The sequence below is a fragment of the Zychaea mexicana genome, assembly GCF_025766255.1.
Source record: "Zychaea mexicana strain RSA 1403 chromosome Unknown BDB00scaffold_40, whole genome shotgun sequence".
NCBI classification, from domain to species: domain Eukaryota; kingdom Fungi; phylum Mucoromycota; class Mucoromycetes; order Mucorales; family Lichtheimiaceae; genus Zychaea; species Zychaea mexicana.
In genome coordinates, this window is record NW_026516703.1 from 56,003 (window position 1) to 80,159 (window position 24,157).

A 24,157-nucleotide genomic window follows, 5' to 3' on the forward strand; every position below is an offset into this window, starting at 1 on the left:
GGAGAGTCAAATCGAGGCTGAGCTCACGCGTATCACCACTATGTTGCATCGATTTCCTGACCAAAAGCAACGCTCAACTCTTCTACGTCATTTGGAAGCCATCAGCGATGATCTTTTTATGGACATCAAGCAACTGGAGCAGCCAAAATCTCTACCAACGAAAGGCAAACCTAAGCGCAGCTCAAAGCGCGATGTTATTGCTTTGGAACACCAACAGAACGAAAGCAACAAGAAAGCCAAAACAAACGTGGGTCGCGAAGCAGCCAATATCTTGTAATTAATAGTATAATCATTGCTGTAATCGATCTTCTATTGTTATTACACATACAATACTGACTAGGTTTACTAAGCCAGGGCAACCATAAAGCTAAAGCTGACATCACTACCATACCACAACCGCCACCGCCACCACCACAACAACAACAACTTACAATGCCACTTTTTGGTCATCCTTTTTGCCCGCATCTTTACCATCACCTTATCCGTCTGCTCATCCACCTATTGTGCCAAACCTGGATATGGTCTGCGATGCAATTCCTCGCACTGCTGTGGATTTAGTGCACAATCCGAATCCAGATGAAATTGGGGTTTCCGCTCGTTGGCTGTTGCTTTACTTGAAGACGAAAAACGATAAATTGATATCAAGGCCGGAATGCGCAAGTTCTTTATCATATTCGCGACAAAAGTATCTATCAAGGTTTCGACGCTGAAAGAATGCTAAGTGTACTTGATACAAACGCACATCATTGGTTTTACTACCCAGAGTGTGCTCAGCTTGCCTTGGATGCTTTCAAAACGCCTATAGGGTTCTTCAGCACTGAATCTTCGTTATTTTTCCCCTTACTGAGCACCCCATCCCAAGCAATACGTACAGCTCCAATAGTTATGCAGCTCATTTATAACCATATCATTTTCATCCAGCTCAGGCCGGGTGTATTGATTGAGTGGCCTGCCTGCTACCCTTATGCTCGAGGTAAAGGCCGCAAAGATGGTGGTGCTAGAATCCGAGGTGATCAATGGTATCCCTTATTCCAAAACGCATTTGAAAGCATGATCCAAATGGATATTCACCTTCCAGAAAATTTTGACGCTCATTCTCTTTCATCTGGATCTGAAGCAGAAGACTCTGATACTGAGCCAGTTGACCTAACTGGACCTTATCAACCTTAGTAGCACAATGTCTCTTCTTGCCCGCTCTTTCTTTTCTCTCTCTATTTTTCCTCTGCTTTTCTTACCCTCCCTTTTTTATTATTTGTACAATTAATCCAATATACACATGATTAAGCTACTGGATAAGTTGACCAGGAATATGTGAGCGCATGAGGCTGCAAAGTACTAGGTCATTCAATTATATAGATAGTCTGATGATACCACTTCCCTATTATATTTTCGTTGATAATACCTTCTGTAACCTTACAACAGCTTTATTTTCCAAATCCTCCATTATCAGCATGAGCTGTAAACTGCCAATCTGTATGTATGCAAAAAACAGCAACCCCTTGCGCACCTGCTTAGACTCTTTAGTTCCTTGATATGTTGGACCATCTATATGGTGTCTATTCAATGTTGGAGTTCAGCTTGCTGTCTAGGTAATAGCCAAGGGATAAAAGAAATATACTCGCATAGCTCGCCAAATGTAACTAGTGTGTACACAATGTTTCAAATATTAACAACTTTTAATAAAAATTGCAGTCATCATTTTTATCATTGGTATTTCCTTCGTCAATTTTAGATGACAACTGAAAGAACAAAAATATGTAATCGACGATCACATAAAAGATGCTCCTCTCCTTCACCCATAGTCCATTACTGCACCAGCAAATATATAAAGCTCACCGACACTATGGCCAATCACTTCGAATCACACCACTCTAGTTATGATTTTTTTCTTCCAGCACACTGTCGGTTTGTCCGTAAGGGAACCACTGTAATACTGACAAAGAAGCCAAAGTGCATCAAAAAATAGACTGAAATCAGGTTTATTTTGTTAACTTACCATCTTCAAATAGTAAACTGCGATTATCTCTTTGTCAGCCACGATGTAGCATTGAACGCTTGTATATTTATACAAGTCTTGTCAATTATTAACATTAAAAGCAAAAGGAAGCAAAACAAGTTTTCTTATTGTTCATCCTACTTGAAACCGTTGCAAAGACTATTAGTCTGGTTGTATTAAAAATGTTTATCCATACACACATGTCATATTTAAGACCTTTTTGAAAGGAATCACGGGATGAGTGCTTATGTTCTTGTCATTGCATGGAATATTAAAAGCATGTACTTGGAAAATGTTTCTTTTATGGAGGAAGATCCCCAAGTGAGAGTTTATTTTCTCTGCAGTCACGCATGCCGAGGTTTAGACAGAGGCGTCCTGCGTGCGAAAATAGTTGCTATGACGAAGAGTGAATCGTAGAGGTGTGGCTCATGCGAGTAAACATGCAAAGATGTACTTGATGAATGAAAAAGACTCGCCATAAAAAGCAACAACTCCTTCTCTGCATTATAAAGGTGTTTCGGTGGGAGGTGAGGGGGGGGGGGTGGTGCAAATAGACCTGCCCAATAATCTGGCTTGATTAGAACCACCTACGTTATTAATCAACAAGTTGATGGGAGCGAGACGCAGGATGTAGTAGGCTTCCTCTTAGCCGCGCCTGATTGGCTTGTTTATTCTCAGATAATAAATAAATTTAAAAATTTTTTTCGTTGACACTATTCCTTAGCCTTCCGGAAAGCACGTATGAGGCTATTTTTTCACAATCATGCAGGGAAGGGAAATACAATTCTAAATGCAAAATGGCATGTTCTAATCTATTGAGAATACAAAAAGGAAAAAACATTACGATCGAAGAACCGGTGGATCCATGGGCGGGTGCCTACCACATCCTGCGTCTCGCTCCCATCAACTTGTTGATTGTATTGCGTTTTCTCTACTACAATCCCTGTTGATGGTCGCTCGTCTCCTGATGTGGTACAGTTCTCCGTTGGTGAAAAAATAGCTGCTGCAATTTCCGTACCCCGACGATGTTGTCGATTTGGCCGAAGGTAGTAGCGTTCAAACGTATCCGTATGCAAACTCCAATTTGCATGCATCTTGACTGTCTTGATGTCTATGCCTTACAGCACTGCCTTGGTTGCTGCGGCTGCCCGGATAGAGTGTGGCTTATAATGGCTCGTGTCAATGCCTGCCTCTTCCATGAGCGTCTTCAACCACCCTGCTGCGGTTGCTGTCTGAATGGAACGACGAAACCCAGGTCGATCTACATACGCCAAGAAAAACGTATGGTCGTCTGCTAATGATGATCCGGTGGCAATGGCTTCGCGAGTACTGTCGTGCGCTCAATGAATAAAGCAGTGGTATACACTGGACAAACATCTTGGTCAGAGAGCGGTCGAATATTGGACACCTTTGCCTGGCTTTCTTTAGGTTCATGGATGAGTAATGTCAATCCCTTCAACTTATTATCGTGATCACGAAAAACTGTGACATCTCGCCATTGTAATTGTCCAAGATCAGATCGTATACGCCACATGGATGCTATCGCCAAAAGAACCAGTGTTTTATGTTGCAGTTTTACCAGTGACAACTTGCTTGAGGGTCCCCACGACTGCACCAGCTTCAACAAAACATCCACATCCCAGATTTCATCTGCGGAGTTTGGCAGTCGCACTTCTTTTCGTCTGGCAGCTTGGGAAAATGATTGCATCAAACGGTCTGACGCAATATCACCCTTCATCGGGTCCATGACCTTATAAACCGATGCCAACGCCGATCGTGTCGTGTTCATATGTGTAAGCGAAATGCCTTGTTTTTGTAGACCCAACAAATAACGGGCGATTAACTAGATATCCAATTGTCGTGGATCCTTGCCTTGGTCAGTACACCATGATGCCCACCGACGCCAGATGTTATCGTACGTTTCTTTTGTAGACTTGCGAACCTGACCTTCTAAGAAAGCACAGAGTTCCCCAGTTAATCCAGCTTGCGAGTGCGTCTGCTTGATAAGTGCCATGCGATCAAAGACCATTTCCGGGAAATCCTCAGCTGCAACGGCTTGCCCTTGCTGTAACTCTGTACCATTGGATACCAAAATTGAGTGGGCTAGTTGGGCGTCACCAGAATTGCCGACGTGACACGATCGTCTTGTATGATACTGGTGTTCACCTGATATAGTTCCCGAATATCATGCAATAATTTATTACCTTCCATATGAACATAAACTTTAATGTTTCCTTGAATGATTGCAGTTGGGTTATACGCTTTGGTATCATCAATTCCGTGTGCTTCTTTGCAAGAAAGACACCATTAGTAAACGATAAGGTATACGCATAGCCGCTGGTCCCTCTTGAATTTAAGATAATATTTTAAGTATCTATTATAAAGTGTATTAAATATAGATGAAACGTTTTTACTAACCTTTCCAATCTATGGCAATAATCGATTCGGAGCAGCCCATCCGCAGGAGTCTTGACAAGATTGTAGCATTGGTTCGAATGTTTTTTGCCTGTTGTTTGAGAACAATCGAATTGTAAGCTTTATCTTTTTTCCACTCGTTGCTACTAAGGTCATGTAATTTTCCATCAAAACATGCTGTGGCTATAAGATCAACTTTACTACCATATGGTGCTTCATTCGACGAGGAGACAAATCCAGCGATGGTTTGTAACACAATGATTTCATCTTTTGTTGTTTGAGCCACGCATTCACCACTATAAAATTCATTAGGGTAATATGGAAGATAGGTCCCATATTTTTAATTTATCCATCTCATGCAATTTTTTTTATTAATCCATACTTTTTAAATATGTTTTCTATTTCTAATAATATTGTCTTTACATATATACTTTTATTACAGTTATTAATATTATTTATTTTATTAAAAAGTTTTATATATTTATATAATTTATTACATAATTCATCATTTTTATAATTATTTGAGACATCATTTTTATAATTATTTTGAACATTATTTTTATTAAATTTTGGATCAACCTTTATATTTTCATCTGTATTAACAATATTATTAACATTAGTATTAATATTAGTAACAATGTTTTGTTCTTTTTGATTTTTATTTAAATTTATTTGTTCAAATATATTACAAGGAGAATTCATATTATCTTCAATATTAGATTCAGATGAATTATTATATATTTTCTCTTTTTTGTTTTGATTATTATTAATTTCATTATAAATTACTTTTCTTTTTTTTATATTATTTTTTTCTTTTTGTTTTTTTCTTCTTTTTATTTTATAGTTAATATAATAATCTTCTTTTCCTTTTATTATATAAATTTTAAAAGATTTTGTTATTTCATCAAATTCTATATTAAACTTTTTTATATTATGAGTCTCTATTTGTTTCATTATAAACATTCGTTTTATATTCTTTAAAAATGAATCTTCATGAATTATATCTTCTAAATTATCTTTATTATTATTATCCATTATGATTATTTTTTATTTTAACAAAATTCAATTTTTATCCATTTCATACATCTTATAATTTCAAAATATGAGACTTATAATGGATGTACTCAATTCATCATAAGAAAAGGTCAACAACCTGTTTCCAAATCATATTTTGTTTCTCATATTATCTTTCCTATACTTACTCCCTCATTTTTATCTTGGTGTATCTGAACAAAATGTCAAGCAAAACAGCAAATCTTCTGAATACCGTGTTTTCTGATTCGTCAGTCTGTTCACTCCAGTCATCGAATTGTGAGATACTATATATAGATGTATGAATTTGAAAACGCTTTGTTTGTTATTTCATATCCTTTTACCACTCATGTTTAATACTTACACTTGCTGAAGGATACAAAGCATTCTATATAAATCCGAATTCTTGTGCCAGCAATACTTTGCTTGAAGCTTGTAGATGTTCTCAATGATGCTGTCTGGTTCGAAGATTGTTCTATATCCCAACAAATTATCCAGCGTTAGTAATTGCAGTGTGTTATGGTTTTTATCACTTTTTGTTTTTTACCTTTCTGATATTAATTCATCAAATACTCTTATGCATTCATCAGAGAAGCCGAATGTTTCAGACACAGAGAGTTCGATCAAGGATGTCATTTGCGAGGATGTCAAGATCGTTTTGGTAAATGCGATTGATTCTGGAGAGATAAGGCTTACAATACTTGACAAACACAACCTATTTTGAGTATAATGATAAGTTAGTTAGATTCATCCATATTTATTTACAGCAATGATTGAACAGTACTTTATGTTGATTTCCATTTGGTTCGTCCATCCATCTTCATTCAGCAAACTTTCTGCTGCTGACGCCAGCAACCGATCCTGAATTGAAACTCTTTGTTCCATCATTTTTCGAAGAAAAGTCCCTTGTGCATCGTTCATAAGCTCTCCATTTACCTGTCTAAAAAGAATACCACATATCGTGAGAACTTGTATACAAGTATAAATGTTATTCAAATAAGTGTTATTACTGTAAATATTAATTTTCTTACATAACAGATAAAAAATTTCATCAATTTCTGAACGTCGTCCAAATCATCATACACCGTATCTTCATCGACGTTGACTACTTGCTCTATGCCTACATCAATGTTGTCATTTTGTTCGTATTGGGTTCCGACGTCTGATCGTGTGCCATCAGCACTTCGTAGTCGTTCCGCAGCCGTTACAGCAGCTTGACCAAGAGTTCTCAAAGCATAAATGCGATACGTTTGGCAGTTTTCCCGCTGTACAAGAGCAAGAAAAAGAATGTTAGTAACTAGCAAGGAGACTATTATGTAACTGATAAACAAATAATACCAGTTCTTTCAATTCAATAAAGTTCTTATCCCAGGCTGCTGGATCGTATTTCGTTTTTCTAGTTTCATTAAAAAAAAGACATCAGTGTTTTTGAATGAAGTAATGTGTGTCGTTTAATTTAAATAATAAATACTTGAGTGCCAATTCGGGTTGCAGTTCTTGTAAAGCTTCATTAAATCGATTCATCCAGCAGGTAAAGTAACCTTGAGCACTTGAAATGCCTGTCTTCAGAGAGAAATCGGCAAGTTGAGCGCTGTATTTTGTTATAAACCCTTCCATTGTAGGTTTAGGTGAATTTAAAACGAATCACGTAATTCTGTAGAAAAAATCAAAGATAAATAATCTTTTAAACCACATAATTAAACCCTCATCTTACCTTTGCACCCTGGAAACGTTGTCATGGTGAAAATAAAAGTTCGCAAAAGCAGAAACGAAGAAAGAGTAACCTAGCTACAGGTTTTGATTTTGTCTGCTTTATTGAAATAAAAATTTCATTCAATGGGCCGCTGTTTATCAGTTTTGCTACAACTTGCAAAATAAAAACTTTACTAGCCTTTTATTTCACTTAATAAATATAACTATATATTCAAGATTTGGGTTTAGCTATATGAGGGACTATCCAATTTCCATGAGTTACTTTTTTGACTGTCGTCGTGCTTTAGGGAGCAGGGGTGGGGGGGGTCAATAAGCACTTTCATGCAGGATTATAAGTTTCGTAGAAACAAAACAATACGTCATTTATGCTCGTCATAGCCTGGACCGTCGGGTCCCATCCACATAAACTGATTAATCTTCAAGCTGATAATTAGTTGTTTTGATCATGTTCCTCCCTCTGGAAATTATCGCTTTTGGCCTGTGTGGCAAAAGCAACCCCAAGCTGATTACTTTGACTCAAATTCCTTTGAACGCGTCAGTTATGTACTCGCATTTTTTAAACCACTAAGTTGGAGCAAAAATCGACGAGGTTACTGATATTGTACAGTCTTCTGATGACCTTGATGGTCAGCTATATCGATGTTCTTTTTTTAACAAAAAGGCACTAAGTGCAGCATTAAGACGTGATCGCAGATCATTCAATTCTGTACCGTTCAAGGGATTGGCGCGATAGCCAAATGATGCTATCATAACATCATTATAAAGAAGTTTTGACTTACCAAAAAAGCTAACATTCCAAAGTCTCGGAAGCAGGTGGGATGCCGTAGATACGAACATTAGTAAAAACATTATTCTATTGGCTTTCTACAATTCAAACTCTATCTTGTCCTGGAATGAAGCGACAAAGAGTCTACTACCCAATAGAAGGCTACTCTATCATAGCACATAATCAGCGATAGCTGATCATAGCTGTCGTCGGCGTCAAACCCCTTATATAAATAGCTCAAGGCTCTTCTTTTTTGCAGAACAAAAAATAGTATAACTTTGAGTGAGAATCGTTATCTCGATGTGAAAGCATCCTAATGCTAGTTTGTCAAGGCACTGAATAGACCAGACGTAGTCAAGTACATATACCGAGGTACTTTGCCTCTTAATATTTTGCTAAATACATATTAGTTACTATACGTGCCAATTATTACATTATTACGAGTCGGTTGGACAATATCAATGTAGATGATCTGCTGGATAACCTTATGGCAGGTATGATACAGTTATACATGCCACATGGATCAATGTTCGGATGCATCATAATATGATATAACTTGTTGATAAATCCTCGATAATGAGAATACATTACTGTACATAATAAGTATTTGTGCTGTTTATACGGCTATGTTTATACCTCTTTTCTAACCTAGATATAAGGATATGGTGTATTTCATCTATAACCGCCAATGTTTCAATTTTGAGATTTCAAATGCCGCTTCTTTATTTGGTAATATTCAAATAATAGTAGGGAAATCGTCACGACGGTGTGAGCTGTAAGTTCGGGAAGTATATCTTTCTACAAGAGTGATAGCTTCGGGAGTTGGTAGTTCTTGGGAATAAGCATCTATAAAACGCCACACCCTTCCATAAAATCGTCTAATTAGTGTAGGTACTTCGTCTGGGGGCGAAACAGTATCCAGGAACTTTGGTAAGTTTTCTTTCAAAGCTTTAAAACTGTAATCACAATTGATTCGTGCATGGTACTTTGCTTGGCCCCAATATCGTTCGATCCAATTGCACTCGCAATGGAATTTTGGATATAGCTCAAAAATGTGACCCGCGTTCTCCACAGCTTCACAAAGGGCTGTCTTTTGATCTCGAAAGTCGGGCTGAGCACCAAGAAAATGTCTAGCACAACACTTGCTATCGTCCGCTTCTTCTTTTTTGCAATCCATTCGCCAAACTTTTCCAGGTCTATACGGGTCTTCCTCAAACCAAAGTCCACGCTCATTCAAAATGATTTTTATCCCCTTGAATTGGCATACTTGCTGTTTGTCGGCCGTGACTATCGTGACACCTCGCTTGCGTTTCTTAATGTTTTCTTCGATATTCATGTACATCCTTTGTGTTTTCTTTTCTTTGGTTGCTTCATCGATAAAGTAGCTGTCCCGATACACGTGCATGCTGCAGTCATGCTCTGCGTTATCCACTCCACACCGCTTTGGATCCTTGCACATAGTTCTCGCCAGTAATGCATCACTTGGGTAAGCGTTATGATTACTACTTTGATCGAATATAAATAATGCTTGACAACCAGGGTGCAAAAGGTCAAATAGTGGGATCGCATCTTCTTCTAACTGCTTAACCATGTCTTTGCTGGTCCAATACTGTTCTCGGTTAGCCCCTGCATAGAAGTATGTACGCGAGGTCCATATTCCAGATCGCATTGTGCCATGACACGCGCATTGGAACTCGGATATCATAATGGATTGTCCAGGGCTTTTGTTGCGTAGGATACTCTCGCCGTCTGCCAGCCATAGCTTTTGTTTACCGTCGTTTGCATAGAAGGTTGACTCATCATGGGTAACCATAACAATTTTCTTTTGATCAGGCGCTAAAGATGGCTCAATGATGATTTCTGCACGTTGTCCTTCGTACGAGTCCATCCGCTTCTTGTACTCCACCATTCGTTTAGCCCATTTTAATCGGTATGCTACCACGTCATCTCGTTCGTGCCCGTCGTAATATATATCCTTGCTGTTTTTGCGGTATCGATAACCCCACTCAGACATATATCGCCATAATGTCGTCTGTGATACTGAGCCTGGAACACCAAGTATCTCAGGGATGATACTTTCATTGATAACTTTAACAAAAGCAGGGAGGTTACGCAGTTCGAGTTTTTGACCGCCTATCAATAGACGGATTCGTTCTTCCACGGACTCGTCACTGAGGAGTGATTCTCTTTTTACATGCTTCCCTTGTTGATGTGTTGAGATGGACCCAGAATCACGGAATTCGCGCGCCCAGTAGCGGATGGCCTTTGCCCTGTACTCTTTTGATGGGGTGGTCCAGATATCGACAGCAGCTCTTTGAGAACTATCAATACTTTTCAATCCCTGTGACCGATAGTGATAGTACCGGTATACAGCTTGTATTTTTGCCATTTGAAAAGCACCCATAGTATTGAGCGTGCTTCCTTTGTTTGCTACCGGCTTTATAAGTGCTTTTAAAGATGCTAAAAGCTGTGAGAGTTGCTCCTCACCATCAATATTGGCGACGCTGTGGTTTTTGTGGAGAGCTTTAGAAGAGTTCTCTGAATGTATACACGGCGTTTGCGTCACCTTCGTGAAATAATCATCGACCTTTTTGCAACCTTCTGCAGCAGCTCTTGCTTCTGTTCGTCTTCGCCAGTTGGTCGTACGGGAGTCTTTGTTATATACTACACGCATGGATTTATCTGCATCGTCTTTCCAGGCCAGCGATAGTTTTGCAGCCTGTTGTAATATATTGTGCGTCAGGTCAAGGAGTTCCCAATCGTTGATATTATCGTCGTCGTTATTGTCACTTAGTTCAGATCCTGCATCGACATATGTAATAGTCGCTGGACTTTCCGAAGCTATGAATCTTCCATATTCATCGTGTTGTTTTCTCTTTGCGTTCTCTCTAGCGCTCTTCTGGCGCTTCCTAAGTGGTGGCATCTGGTAGAAGGAATAGGGTGTGGCCACATCTCAGCTCTTACGAATAACAGTGTAAGGCATTAGATACTAACCAAATTAGGAAATTTCACGTGAGTATTATTTACTCGAATATGCATGAGTGCGTTTCAATTTTCCCCTTCGCCTGCAAAATTTTCCTAAACCAGCAGACTTTGACGACTATCCTCTCCTTCCCAAAACATTTTTTTAAGAAGTTAGCCAAATAGAAATAGACTAAAGATGCTTAAGAAACAATTGATTTGGTTGCTTTTGTGGTAAACTTGTTTTTGGGGGTGCTGATAGCTTTCAATTTTGGGGAAAATTTTGGTGGTTATAGATGGAATACACCATATCCTTATATCTAGGTTAGAAAAGAGGTATAAACATAGCCGTATAAACAGCACAAATACTTATTATGTACAGTAATGTATTCTCATTATCGAGGATTTATCAACAAGTTATATCATATTATGATGCATCCGAACATTGATCCATGTGGCATGTATAACTGTATCATACCTGCCATAAGGTTATCCAGCAGATCATCTACATTGATATTGTCCAACCGACTCGTAATAATGTAATAATTGGCACGTATAGTAACTATGGTGCATACTGTCTTAAACCATGAATAAATTCGATCACCGACATGAAAAAAAAGGAATCCTATCAGGGCTGTCTGAAATGAAGTTATCGATATTCTGCGACGTAGAACATGTTTATAAAGGTATTCTTAACACATTGTACGTTTTTGTTTTTTGAGAAAAGCATTTCTCATCGCTCTGATAGCCTTTGAAGTTTTGTCGGGATATGAAAAGTTACTAAGTAGGTGGAAGATTTCGACAGTTGTTTGGGCAAGGAGAAGAATTTTTTTTGGCAGTGTGTAACCATAGATGTCCCAAGGTTACACACAAATAGCTGGCTTATCCAGTAATATGAGTGCGTTACTGCTCTTCTTACTCACCCATTTTCCCAATAACACGCCTGTGGTGAACCACATTAATACACTGCTTAAGATAACAACAATAAGATATTCGGTTAAACATTATAGCACACATATATGAATACTACAGTATCTCGGCTAAGCACTATTGAGTAAAACCTCTCACTCGGATGATTGACCTTACGTGAACAGGACAATGAACCTATCAACAGGTACCTCGGCAATTACATCAGCTAATGCCGGTTTCAAAGATGTGCCCGATTAACATAGCGACTTCAAGAGAAGTTCTGATACGTCCTTGATCCTTCCTCTATCACATAGTTTATCCACTAGTCGGATGAATTGATATCGCCGTCTTAATAGCTAGAAGATAAAAAAGCTTTATCTTTTGTTGGATTAAAACATCATCTCAAAGATATTTAATCTTGTCTCTTATTATTATCAAAGCTCTATCATCACAGAACCCGAAAATGGCTCCCAGATCCAACAAACAAAAACGCGCCTTAGAACAGCTTCAAAGCTCAAAAAACGGACGATTTCAAAAAGTCGCAAGACTAGAAGAATCGCCGATTGTCGAGATCCGGACTTCATCTGACGCGACCGAACAAGAACCAAACGACTTCGAGATTCTCACTGCATTCGAAGAGGCAACAGAAACCACAACGACAACGACGACAGCGACCACAACAAGCCAAAAGTTTCCTTTTATGTGGGATAATAAAGCAGATTCCAAGTCCCGTGGCAAATATTGGGGACATGGCAGAACCACAAAATACTACCAGCTACAGAAAGCATCGGAAAAGAAGAAAGGGAACCACGAGATTACTTCCTTCTTTCATAGCGCTGATAAAGTAGAGGTTGTTTCGGAGGACTTTGTGCCAGTGCTGACTGTCGAAGAAGCATTCTTGAAACTGACCCCAATTGTCCAGCCTCAAATGAACTCGAAAAATGACAAGGAGCGAAACATGAGCGACTACGAGCTACGAAAACACATCGGCGCTCATGCGTATTTTCGCGAGCTGCTCAAGGGCAAAGGAGTAATGGAAGCTTCCAAGGCAGCAGCTGAAATCGCGTGGATAACACCATCTAGGTTTTACCGCCCTGAAGCGATCAAGACCTATGCCAAGGAATATATACGATATGGTAAAATCTCAGTACACCAGCAAGGCAAACACATCAAACGCCTTTCCCTTTTAAGCGATGAAGATGTCAAAGCAGCAGCGCAACAGTGGTTGACAAACACCAAGCCAGAGAAGCGAAGCATTCCAGAAATGCTAAAGTTCGTCAACGAAATTGCCATCATGGACGCCCTTGGTCTTCCCGGACACATCTCAGCTTCTGTACTTCGCAATTATTTGATCGAATGGGGCTACAAGTATCGGCCCAACCAAAAAAACATCTACTACGACGGCCATGAACGTGAAGATGTCGTAAAATACAGACAAGAGTGGGCCGCCCAAATGGTAGACTACAGCCGCTTCATGGAGACGTACGACGAGGATAACGTTCTGGTCGAGTACCAACCTGTTCTGCCAGAGGGTCAGAAGAAAATCGTTATGGTCACGCATGACGAATCTACCTTTTATTCGAACGACTGCAAAACAAGCTTGTGGTTACAAGAAGACGAAAACCCTATCCGAAAGAAGGGCCCAGGTGGATCTATCATGGTCAGCGAGTTCCAATGCCCGTGCCACGGAACCATGAGGATCAAAGGTTGGAAATCTCGCCATCTGTTCAAAGCGGGAACCAACCGTGAAGGCTACTGGACGTCAAAAGATATGGTCAACCAGCTCAAAGCAGATGCTATACCGTTGTTCGAGAAGCTCCACCCCAGCTGCCAGGCTTTATTTTTGTTTGATCAATCAAGCAATCACAGCGCGTATGCACCAAGCGCTAAATTGGTGAGCTGCTTTGGTCTAAAAGATAAAGTGCTGAACTCAATTGATGAGCGCGTTATCTTGCCAGGTAAATTCACTAGACCTAATGGAGAAAAGGTGATCCAAAACTTTTACACCTTGGAAGTCAAGCAAAAAAAGACAAGGAAGGGGTTCAAGGAAGAGCGTATCTGGACGAGGAAAGGCATCAAGACCATCTTGGAAGAACGTGGACTCGGCCGTTGGAAAGAATTCGAAGCGAAAAAGAAGCATTGGAAAACCAACTGCGAGCAACCACCAAGTCAAGATCGTACCTGCTGTCCCTACCACATGCTCGAAGGTCAACCTGACTTTGTCTCCCAGAAGACAGCATTGCACGAAGTTGTCGAAAGAGCTGGTCATCTCTTTGCCCTCTATCCTAAGTATCATTGTGAGACTAATTGGATTGAGAGGTATTGGGGTGCAGGGAAACGAATTGCGAGAAAGGAGTGTGACTACTCGTTTTCAGCTCTTGAAAAAAGGCTCGAGGATTTCTTGGATCAGGTATCTCCACCTGATGAACCACCTGCAGAAATTCGCCGTTACTACAACCGTTGCTGGCGCTATATCCAAGCATATAATGATATGAAAACTGGAAGCGAAGCTCTTAAGCTAGTTGAAAAGTTTACGACACGTAGATATCGATCTCATAGAAGAATTGGAACAGAAGATTGAATCTACACATTGCTATCAATATATTAAAACGTCTACTTTTGAATTGGCTGACAATGCCTTTATGGCGGTTATTCTTTTATCCAGCGGCACTTTAAAATATCTCAATTTTCGACAATTCATGGTTTAAGACAGTATGCACCATAATATGTATTTAGCAAAATATTAAGAGGCAAAGTACCTCGGTATATGTACTTGACTACGTCTGGTCTATTCAGTGCCTTGACAAACTAGCATTAGGATGCTTTCACATCGAGATAACGATTCTCACTCAAAGTTATACTATTTTTTGTTCTGCAAAAAAGAAGAGCCTTGAGCTATTTATATAAGGGGTTTGACGCCGACGACAGCTATGATCAGCTATCGCTGATTATGTGCTATGATAGAGTAGCCTTCTATTGGGTAGTAGACTCTTTGTCGCTTCATTCCAGGACAAGATAGAGTTTGAATTGTAGAAAGCCAATAGAATAATGTTTTTACTAATGTTCGTATCTACGGCATCCCACCTGCTTCCGAGACTTTGGAATGTTAGCTTTTTTGGTAAGTCAAAACTTCTTTATAATGATGTTATGATAGCATCATTTGGCTATCGCGCCAATCCCTTGAACGGTACAGAATTGAATGATCTGCGATCACGTCTTAATGCTGCACTTAGTGCCTTTTTGTTAAAAAAAGAACATCGATATAGCTGACCATCAAGGTCATCAGAAGACTGTACAATATCAGTAACCTCGTCGATTTTTGCTCCAACTTAGTGGTTTAAAAAATGCGAGTACATAACTGACGCGTTCAAAGGAATTTGAGTCAAAGTAATCAGCTTGGGGTTGCTTTTGCCACACAGGCCAAAAGCAATAATTTCCAGAGGGAGGAACATGATCAAAACAACTAATTATCAGCTTGAAGATTAATCAGTTTATGTGGATGGGACCCGACGGTCCAGGCTATGACGAGCATAAATGACGTATTGTTTTGTTTCTAAGAAACTTATAATCCTGCATGAAAGTGCTTATTGACCCCCCCACCCCTGCTCCCTAAAGCACGACGACAGTCAAAAAAGTAACTCATGGAAATTGGATAGTCCCTCATATAGCTAAACCCAAATCTTGAATATATAGTTATATTTATTAAGTGAAATAAAAGGCTAGTAAAGTTTTTATTTTGCAAGTTGTAGCAAAACCGATAAACAGCGGCCCATTGAATGAAATTTTTATTTCAATAAAGCAGACAAAATCAAAACCTGTAGCTAGGTTACTCTTTCTTCGTTTCTGCTTTTGCGAACTTTTATTTTCACCATGACAACGTTTCCAGGGTGCAAAGGTAAAATGAGGGTTTAATTATGTGGTTTAAAAGATTATTTATCTTTGATTTTTTCTACAGAATTACGCGATCGTTTTAAATTCACCTAAACCTACAATGGAAGGGTTTATAACAAAATACAGCGCTCAACTTGCCGATTTCTCTCTGAAGACAGGCATTTCAAGTGCTCAAGGTTACTTTACCTGCTGGATGAATCGATTTAATGAAGCTGTACGAGAACTGCAATCCGAATTGGCACTCAAGTATTTATTATTTAAATTAAACGACACACATTACTTCATTCAAAAACACTGATGTCTTTTTTTTAATGAAACTAGAAAAACGAAATACGATCCAGCAGCCTGGGATAAGAACTTTATTGAATTGAAAGAACTGGTATTATTTGTTTATCAGTTACATAATAGTCTCCTTGCTAGTTACTAACATTCTTTTTCTTGCTCTTGTACAGCAGGAAAACTGCCAAACGTATCGCATTTATGCTTTGAGAACTCTTGGTCAAGCTGCTGTAACGGCTGCGGAACAACTACGAAGTGCTGATGGCACACGATCAGACGTCGGAACCCAATACGAACAAAATGACAACGTTGATGTAGGCATAGAGCAAGTAGTCAACGTCGATGAAGATACAGTGTATGATGATTTGGACGACGTTCAGAAATTGATGAAATTTTTTATCTGTTATGTAAGAAAATTAATATTTACAGTAATAACACTTATTTGAATAACATTTATACTTGTATACAAGCTCTCACGATATGTGGTATTCTTTTTAGACAGGTAAATGGAGAGCTTATGAACGATGCACAAGGGACTTTTCTTCGAAAAATGATGGAACAAAGAGTTTCAATTCAGGATCGGTTGCTGGCGTCAGCAGCAGAAAGTTTGCTGAATGAAGATGGATGGACGAACCAAATGGAAATCAACATAAAGTACTGTTCAATCATTGCTGTAAATAAATATGGATGAATCTAACTAACTTATCATTATACTCAAAATAGGTTGTGTTTGTCAAGTATTGTAAGCCTTATCTCTCCAGAATCAATCGCATTTACCAAAACGATCTTGACATCCTCGCAAATGACATCCTTGATCGAACTCTCTGTGTCTGAAACATTCGGCTTCTCTGATGAATGCATAAGAGTATTTGATCAATTAATATCAGAAAGGTAAAAAACAAAAAGTGATAAAAACCATAACACACTGCAATTACTAACGCTGGATAATTTGTTGGGATATAGAACAATCTTCGAACCAGACAGCATCATTGAGAACATCTACAAGCTTCAAGCAAAGTATTGCTGGCACAAGAATTCGGATTTATATAGAATGCTTTGTATCCTTCAGCAAGTGTAAGTATTAAACATGAGTGGTAAAAGGATATGAAATAACAAACAAAGCGTTTTCAAATTCATACATCTATATATAGTATCTCACAATTCGATGACTGGAGTGAACAGACTGACGAATCAGAAAACACGGTATTCAGAAGATTTGCTGTTTTGCTTGACATTTTGTTCAGATACACCAAGATAAAAATGAGGGAGTAAGTATAGGAAAGATAATATGAGAAACAAAATATGATTTGGAAACAGGTTGTTGACCTTTTCTTATGATGAATGGAGTACATCCATTATAAGTCTCATATTTTGAAATTATAAGATGTATGAAATGGATAAAAATTGAATTTTGTTAAAATGAAAAATAATCATAATGGATAATAATAATAAAGATAATTTAGAAGATATAATTCATGAAGATTCATTTTTAAAGAATATAAAACGAATGTTTATAATGAAACAAATAGAGACTCATAATATAAAAAAGTTTAATATAGAATTTGATGAAATAACAAAATCTTTTAAAATTTATATAATAAAAGGAAAAGAAGATTATTATATTAACTATAAAATAAAAAGAAGAAAAAAACAAAAAGAAAAAAATAATATAAAAAAAAGAAAAGTAATTTATAATGAAATTAATAATAATCAAAATAAAAAAGAGAAAATATATAATAATTCATCTGAATCTAATATTAAAGATAATATGAATTCTCCTTGTAATATATTTGAACAAATAAATTTAAATAAAAATGAAAAAGAACAAAACATTGTTACTAATATTAATACTAATGTTAATAATATTGTTAATACAGATGAAAATATAAAGGTTGATCCAAAATTTAATAAAAATAATGTCCAAAATAATTATAAAAATGATGTCTCAAATAATTATAAAAATGATGAATTATGTAATAATTCATATAAATATATAAAACTTTTTATTAAAATAAATAATATTAATAACTGTAATAAAAGTATATATGTAAAGACAATATTATTAGAAATAGAAAACATATTTAAAAAGTATGGATTAATAAAAAAAATTGCATGAGATGGATAAATTAAAAATATGGGACCTATCTTCCATATTACCCTAATGAATTTCATAGTGGTGAATGCGTGGCTCAAATAACAAAAGATGAAATCATTGTGTTACAAACCATCGCTGGATTTGTCTCCTCGTCGAATGAAGCACCATATGGTAGTAAAGTCGATCTTATAGCCACAGCATGTTTTGATGGGAAATTACATGACCTTAGTAGCAACGAGTGGAAAAAAGATAAAGCTTGCAATTCGATTGTTCTCAAACAACAGGCAAAAAACATTCGAACCAATGCTACAATCTTGTCAAGACTCCTGCGGATGGGCTGCTCCGAATCGATTATTGCCATAGATTGGAAAGGTTAGTAAAAACGTTTCATCTATATTTAATACACTTTATAATAGATACTTAAAATATTATCTTAAATTCAAGAGGGACCAGCGGCTACGCGTATACCTTATCGTTTACCAATGGTGTCTTTCTTACAAAGAAGCACACGGAATTGATGATACCAAAGCGTATAACCCAACTGCAATCATTCAAGGAAACATTAAAGTTTATGTTCATATGGAAGGTAATAAATTATTGCATGATATTCGGGAACTATATCAGGTGAACACCAGTACCAGTGATAGTCAATTTTTATCTGTGACACATAGAATCATCTGCTCAACATGGTCGCAAGTGTTGATCAAAAGCCAAACAAAGATGCTCTTCGTGGTATCGTTAACTTCACAGATGCCGGCACCAACACCTCCAATATCCCTCCAGTCATGGTAGCAACCCCAAAATCTCATAAACGAAACAATGATCAAGTCGATCAGTGAAAAATTATCGGAAATTCTCCTTCTTTATTACTACACAAATTACTACACAGACAACAGCAGCTTTTTTCATTTACTGATAAACCTTCCAAACACACATTTCATCTAACTCATTATTCTTCCATCAAACCTATGTACAGCAAACATGCAAACATTTCAGCCTTTTCTTTTTCGAAAACAAGATTATCATTATTACATATTTTCTCCTGCTAACATAATAATACTTATACAATCAGAGCTCAACATTGCTGATAAGGCCGGGGCAGCAGATGCGATTGTTGTTAAAGATGCTTTGTACATGCGCATGTCGGACAGAATTTTCGGTATTGCCGAGTTACCAAGCGACGTTGCCAGTAAATTAAACATTGAAAAAGTTGACCACGAAGCAGTTGCAATTAGTAATATAGCTGCCCGAAAAGATCCATTGTTGCCTCAAAAACATAGCACGCAGCTGATGTACCCTGATGGGTCTACAAGTAAAGAAAAGGACGACTTGTATACTTTTATTGCTTCACAGCTCGGCACAAGTATGCTGTAACTCCTATGCACACCCGAGGAGTTCACATTGTTTCAGAGATTTATGCAATCGTTGAATGGTGCTGAGCCAAAACCGTCCGATTGGATGCGTTATAGCCAGTTATGGAATCAAAGCAACAATACAAATGGTGAAAATATATTTTACAAACACCGGAAAGCCTCAAAACCCACTACAACGTATGAAAAGCAGCCCAGTCAGCCAGCGATACTAAAATGCAAAACAGCACAGTAGTCAACACGATGACTGAAATTCTACAATCACCGAGTCGAAACGCTAGTGACCCACCACCAGCTATGTCAACTATCCAATGAAATGACTGTTAGTAATCTAATTATGAAATCAGTTAGACGGGACCGCGTCAATAACTGTGTTTGCTTTTCCTCAGACTCCAACTGTCTAATTCTCTTTTTAACGAGGTACAAAATATCCATATCTAGCTTTTCTGTAATACAAAGATTGTCAGCAAATTGCTGAAAATGGCATTTTCGCTCTTTGTAGAAAGGACCGGCACGGCAGAGGGTGCTTCTTCAAGCTCATCATTCTCATCTACTAAACATATTCTTGTATTGATATACAAAATACATTTTTTCTTACACATATCATGTAATAAAGTTTTACCTGGTCTTTCGCTGTGATGCTTTAAAAGGCCATCAACACGTTGCTCTAAACTTTGAACCTCGTGGATATCCTCGTCCTCATCATCGGGAATAATCGCGATTGTGGAGGTATCATCATTTTGGCTCGTGAGTGTACCGAGAAGCTGATTCAATTCAGTATCAACTTCCCAATCAACACCAGGCTGGGTAGTTTCCTCCCACAGGTCTCCAAAGTCAGAAGTCCAGTGCGTCGGAAGCAGTTTGCAATGGTTACTTCTTAAACCTGCTCCCAGGCAATAATTGACCAGTCCAAAGCTTGCTTAAACGATACTTTATAAAGATCGTTCAATTCGCCAGTACTGTATCGGATCATAGCTTGGCGATACAAGCAACTCCTAATGATATTGATTTGATCAGTACTTTTCCCATTTATTTAAAATTGCAAATACTGATATCAGTATCTGAAAATTTGTGTTCTTACTTATAGTTCTTTTTGAATGATGCGATAATGCCTGCATCCAAAGGCTGGTAATGGGCAGTTGTGTTTGGTGGTAACAAACAAAGCTCGATGTTACTCAACTCAATATCAAGGTTGACATGCGACGGTGCATAATCGAGCAAAAGCAGTGCCTTTTTGCTTTTATGAGCAGCGAAGACAGCTGAATCTAATTTACGTAGCACCAGATGTCCTTTGTCATCTATGCCTTTGTATATAATAATACTTGTAAATGTCAGCAACTACATAAGATAATAAAGATGCAGAATATAAGCACTCGATATGTAAACATTGGTTTTTGTTTCAACGTTAAGCATACTTTTTTTGCACCAGAGTCTCTTCCTCCAGGATGACGGCCAATGAAGTATGGTCCGAGGTTATGGGTACCATCACCATTACATGCAAGGACAACGGTCACTGGACTTTTGTCTACCTTCAGACCACCAACTGGAGCATCAGAAATTGTGCGACGTGTACTTGCTTATAAAACAATCCAGTCTCATCAATGTTGTAGATGCGTTCCGGTGGAAAATTGGCAACCTTAGCTTTTACAACATCGACAGCTTGTTGGACGGCGCGCTCATCGACGCCAATAGCACCAGATTCGCCATGGATGCTATATGTCTTTAGGTTGTGACGTTTCATGAACCTAGTCATCCATCCATCCGAGAACTGGAAATCATCGATACCCCAAGCGTCTTGCCTGAATTTTGGCTTTGCAAAACGATGGAAGTACGGTTGAATGGCTGAATGACAGAAGCCATACTGGCCACAAACTTCTAGTTCTTCTTTCAATTGTGGTGGAGCAGGCGAGTTTTACGCTAGCCTCGGCCATCCCCAAAACTCGCTCCTTTGTTCCTCAAATTGTTAGAAATGGTTGATTGGCCTATGGTTGATTGGCCTGATGTATAATTTAACTTGAATTCCTCCGTTTCCACTGTGCAAGGCGGCGTTGACTGATTTTTGTATCCTTTTCCTTGTGCTGGATAATAGCAAGCTTTTGACGGAGGGAAAGAGTATGAGTTTGCTTCATAGTGAGAAGTGAGAAGGTAGTAAAGTAATCAAGCTTTAAGACAGCAAGCATCTATTTACTGTGTATATAGTGTAACAGACGAAAACCCCACTCATTATATCGGGCATCGAATTCGGTAGGGTGATCATTCGCTAAGCCGATCACGTTTGGGACATGACTGAGGTGATCGGCTTAGCGAGCGGGCACTATTTTGTGTGGATTACCCAAAGGAAGAACAAGAAACCGCAAGTAGATTATATACCTCTCTAGGCTCTCAATATATGTATGTATATTAGCTACCGGTTTTCTTTATCTTTTGATTCGTATCATCGGTTCACTGATCACATCGATCAACAGCCTTTCCTTAATCTCCCTCCCTCTCTCTTTATCTCTTTACAACAAAGTCTTACAAGCTCATATAAATGTATATATCCATTTAATAGCTTTTAAGGATAGAGTATAGTCTACTCTTTATATACTCTTGATCAACGTGATGCTTATGCGCAGTAGATGCATATGGATATATTTCTGTAAGTGACATCCAAATCAGTTCACTATGTATTATAAGTTTAATATGCTAATCTCACACTATTTTCACCTACCAATACTATGCAAATACCCATTAGAAAATATAATGCGCGCGCCCACTGGGATGTTCTCGCAGTCAAAGCTTGGCCGACATATTTGTCGTGCTGTTTATGATGTATAATACGTTCTCACAACAGTATTGACAAACGCTCGTTCACAGACAGCGCTGCCGTACAATAATCACCACCCAAAGAGACAGAGTTGAGAGTACTGGCCAAGTATGACAAAGTAATATACCTACACCGCGTAATACGTTGATCAGTTTGATAAGTCATTTTCTCCCTTTTATATATGTATCTTTATTTTCGACTCTCAGCATATGGAAATAACTACTAGATATTGTCTGTAACAGCATATGAATGACAGCTCCTTTAGTGGCTATGACGTCACTCAACCGAGTTTTATTATATCAAATATCTGCTGCTGTCCTGAGATTGGCATCATTATTATTACTATCATATGGAAATAAGAGTGAGACTCGTGATTACGGTAATGGTAAATGATCAGTTTGTTTTCGCCTCTCATATCATTTTTTTGTAACTACAAGTGTTACGAGCTCTAAATAATAGTAGGTGGGACCTGTGTCGAGCCAAGACAAAAAGTATGAGATTTGGATGAATGAATCAGCAATATTGCTCTCATACTGCCTGTTTTTTATTTTTGAGTTTGTAGTGAGGCAAGAAACAATTCAATGAAGATATAGAGAGGATTATATCTTTTAGTGAGCTGCGGGTGTAAGTAGGTCGGACAACAGATGCGGGCTTTATGCACTGATACTGAACAAGCTCGAAAACAGCATCTCGTTGTTGTATAGATTAATTCGTCTGACGGAATTATCCACAGTACGAGAGCCTCTGTGAACGTATCCTGTACCATGATAATGACTGAAAATGGGGTTTTAGAAGGTATTGAATCGAGTTGGCACCATTAAATGTATTTATTGATTTACATACATATTAACTTGTGCGTGTGAATAACCTCTATGTATTCTATAAGAGTGACAGTGCTGTACTAACACCTCCAGAGTAGTATGTCATTAAAATTTGATTATTGTGGACGTTCCTTGTGCGATAATTTAACGAAGGAGTTCCATTGATCGCATTGATCTAGATAATACATCATCAGATGTCGTTTAACGAGCTAATTCACTGAAATGTGTGTTATAATATCGGTTATCGCTGATGCCTCATACATGCCTGTCTAGCTTTTACGTCAAAAAGATAAAAAAGTAAAAGTGGTATGATAAGCTTATACTACATCGAACTATTTGCTTTAAGGGGCAAAGGCTGGCTGAAGCTAAAAAAAATTATGGTGGTGGCTGTAATTTCAGGCCCTAGTAATATTCCGTGGAAGAATACTAATTTTTTATTTTGTTTTCTGAGGTCGAGGCATGGCGCTTTTATAAAGCCGCGTTCTTGTGATGATTAAGATAGCAAAGGTTTATTGTGAAGTTACAATGCTATCTGTAGTATTACTAGGTATACAGTAGTCACGGTAATAGTTACTGTTTATGTAGCTAGGGATCATGTACACGGTTTTGTGGAGTATGCCTTGCAATGGTTTTGCGTCGTGCTCTTTTTTTTTTATTTTTGGGATATTAACATTGACACGGAACAAGGGTTCTGATGGTATACTTGACGACGCTAGCGCAGGCGCTATTCTTCTTTCTGCGGAGGGTTAATGGGTTTGTATCGTCGTTGCAGATGTTGATACCGTTGCTGTTGTTTGAGCAGTTGCCGATGCTGGGAATGACGGCTGGTGTTGCGGTGCTGTTAAGGGAGGTGTAATCGCAAATGGTGGACGTGAAGGGGTAAGGGGTATTGGCAGGTAGCATAGATTGCCCTCTACTCGGTGATTGAAGATCTTCTCTCATTGTATCGCAAACACCATTACTGAGTGCAGTACTTGCACTTGTCATTCTCCTTTCGTTCCAGCGCTCAAAATGTAACTGTAGATGGTCTGGTGTTTTATAGAATATCGTTGATCCATCGATTTCCTTCAAGGTGCATGTATTCCACTTTTTAGCCAGGTCTA

The 24,157-nt window shown here is 38.2% G+C and overlaps 3 protein-coding genes across 3 annotated transcripts; 2 read left to right on the forward strand and 1 right to left on the reverse strand.

The window, feature by feature from the left end:
• Positions 1-3,290: 3,290 nt before the first annotated feature.
• BDB00DRAFT_872731 (uncharacterized protein) lies at positions 3,291-6,967 on the reverse strand (the record flags this gene model as incomplete). Its single annotated transcript, XM_053126996.1, has 10 exons — positions 3,291-3,839; positions 3,939-4,162; positions 4,415-4,707; positions 5,614-5,730; positions 5,808-5,918; positions 5,991-6,158; positions 6,228-6,379; positions 6,475-6,708; positions 6,782-6,839; positions 6,915-6,967. The coding sequence occupies 10 exons, from the start codon at positions 6,965-6,967 to the stop codon at positions 3,291-3,293; spliced, it is 1,959 nt and encodes a 652-aa protein (XP_052979283.1).
• Positions 6,968-15,783: 8,816 nt separating this feature from the next.
• BDB00DRAFT_788252 (uncharacterized protein) lies at positions 15,784-17,528 on the forward strand (the record flags this gene model as incomplete). Its single annotated transcript, XM_053120781.1, has 8 exons — positions 15,784-15,929; positions 16,005-16,062; positions 16,136-16,369; positions 16,433-16,464; positions 16,686-16,853; positions 16,926-17,036; positions 17,114-17,230; positions 17,522-17,528. 8 exons carry the CDS (start codon positions 15,784-15,786, stop codon positions 17,526-17,528), a joined length of 873 nt encoding a protein of 290 aa, XP_052979284.1.
• Positions 17,529-18,165: 637 nt separating this feature from the next.
• Positions 18,166-18,896, forward strand: BDB00DRAFT_788253 (uncharacterized protein; the record flags this gene model as incomplete). Its single annotated transcript, XM_053120782.1, has 4 exons — positions 18,166-18,231; positions 18,380-18,429; positions 18,502-18,643; positions 18,729-18,896. 4 exons carry the CDS (start codon positions 18,166-18,168, stop codon positions 18,894-18,896), a joined length of 426 nt encoding a protein of 141 aa, XP_052979285.1.
• Positions 18,897-24,157: the final 5,261 nt, after the last annotated feature.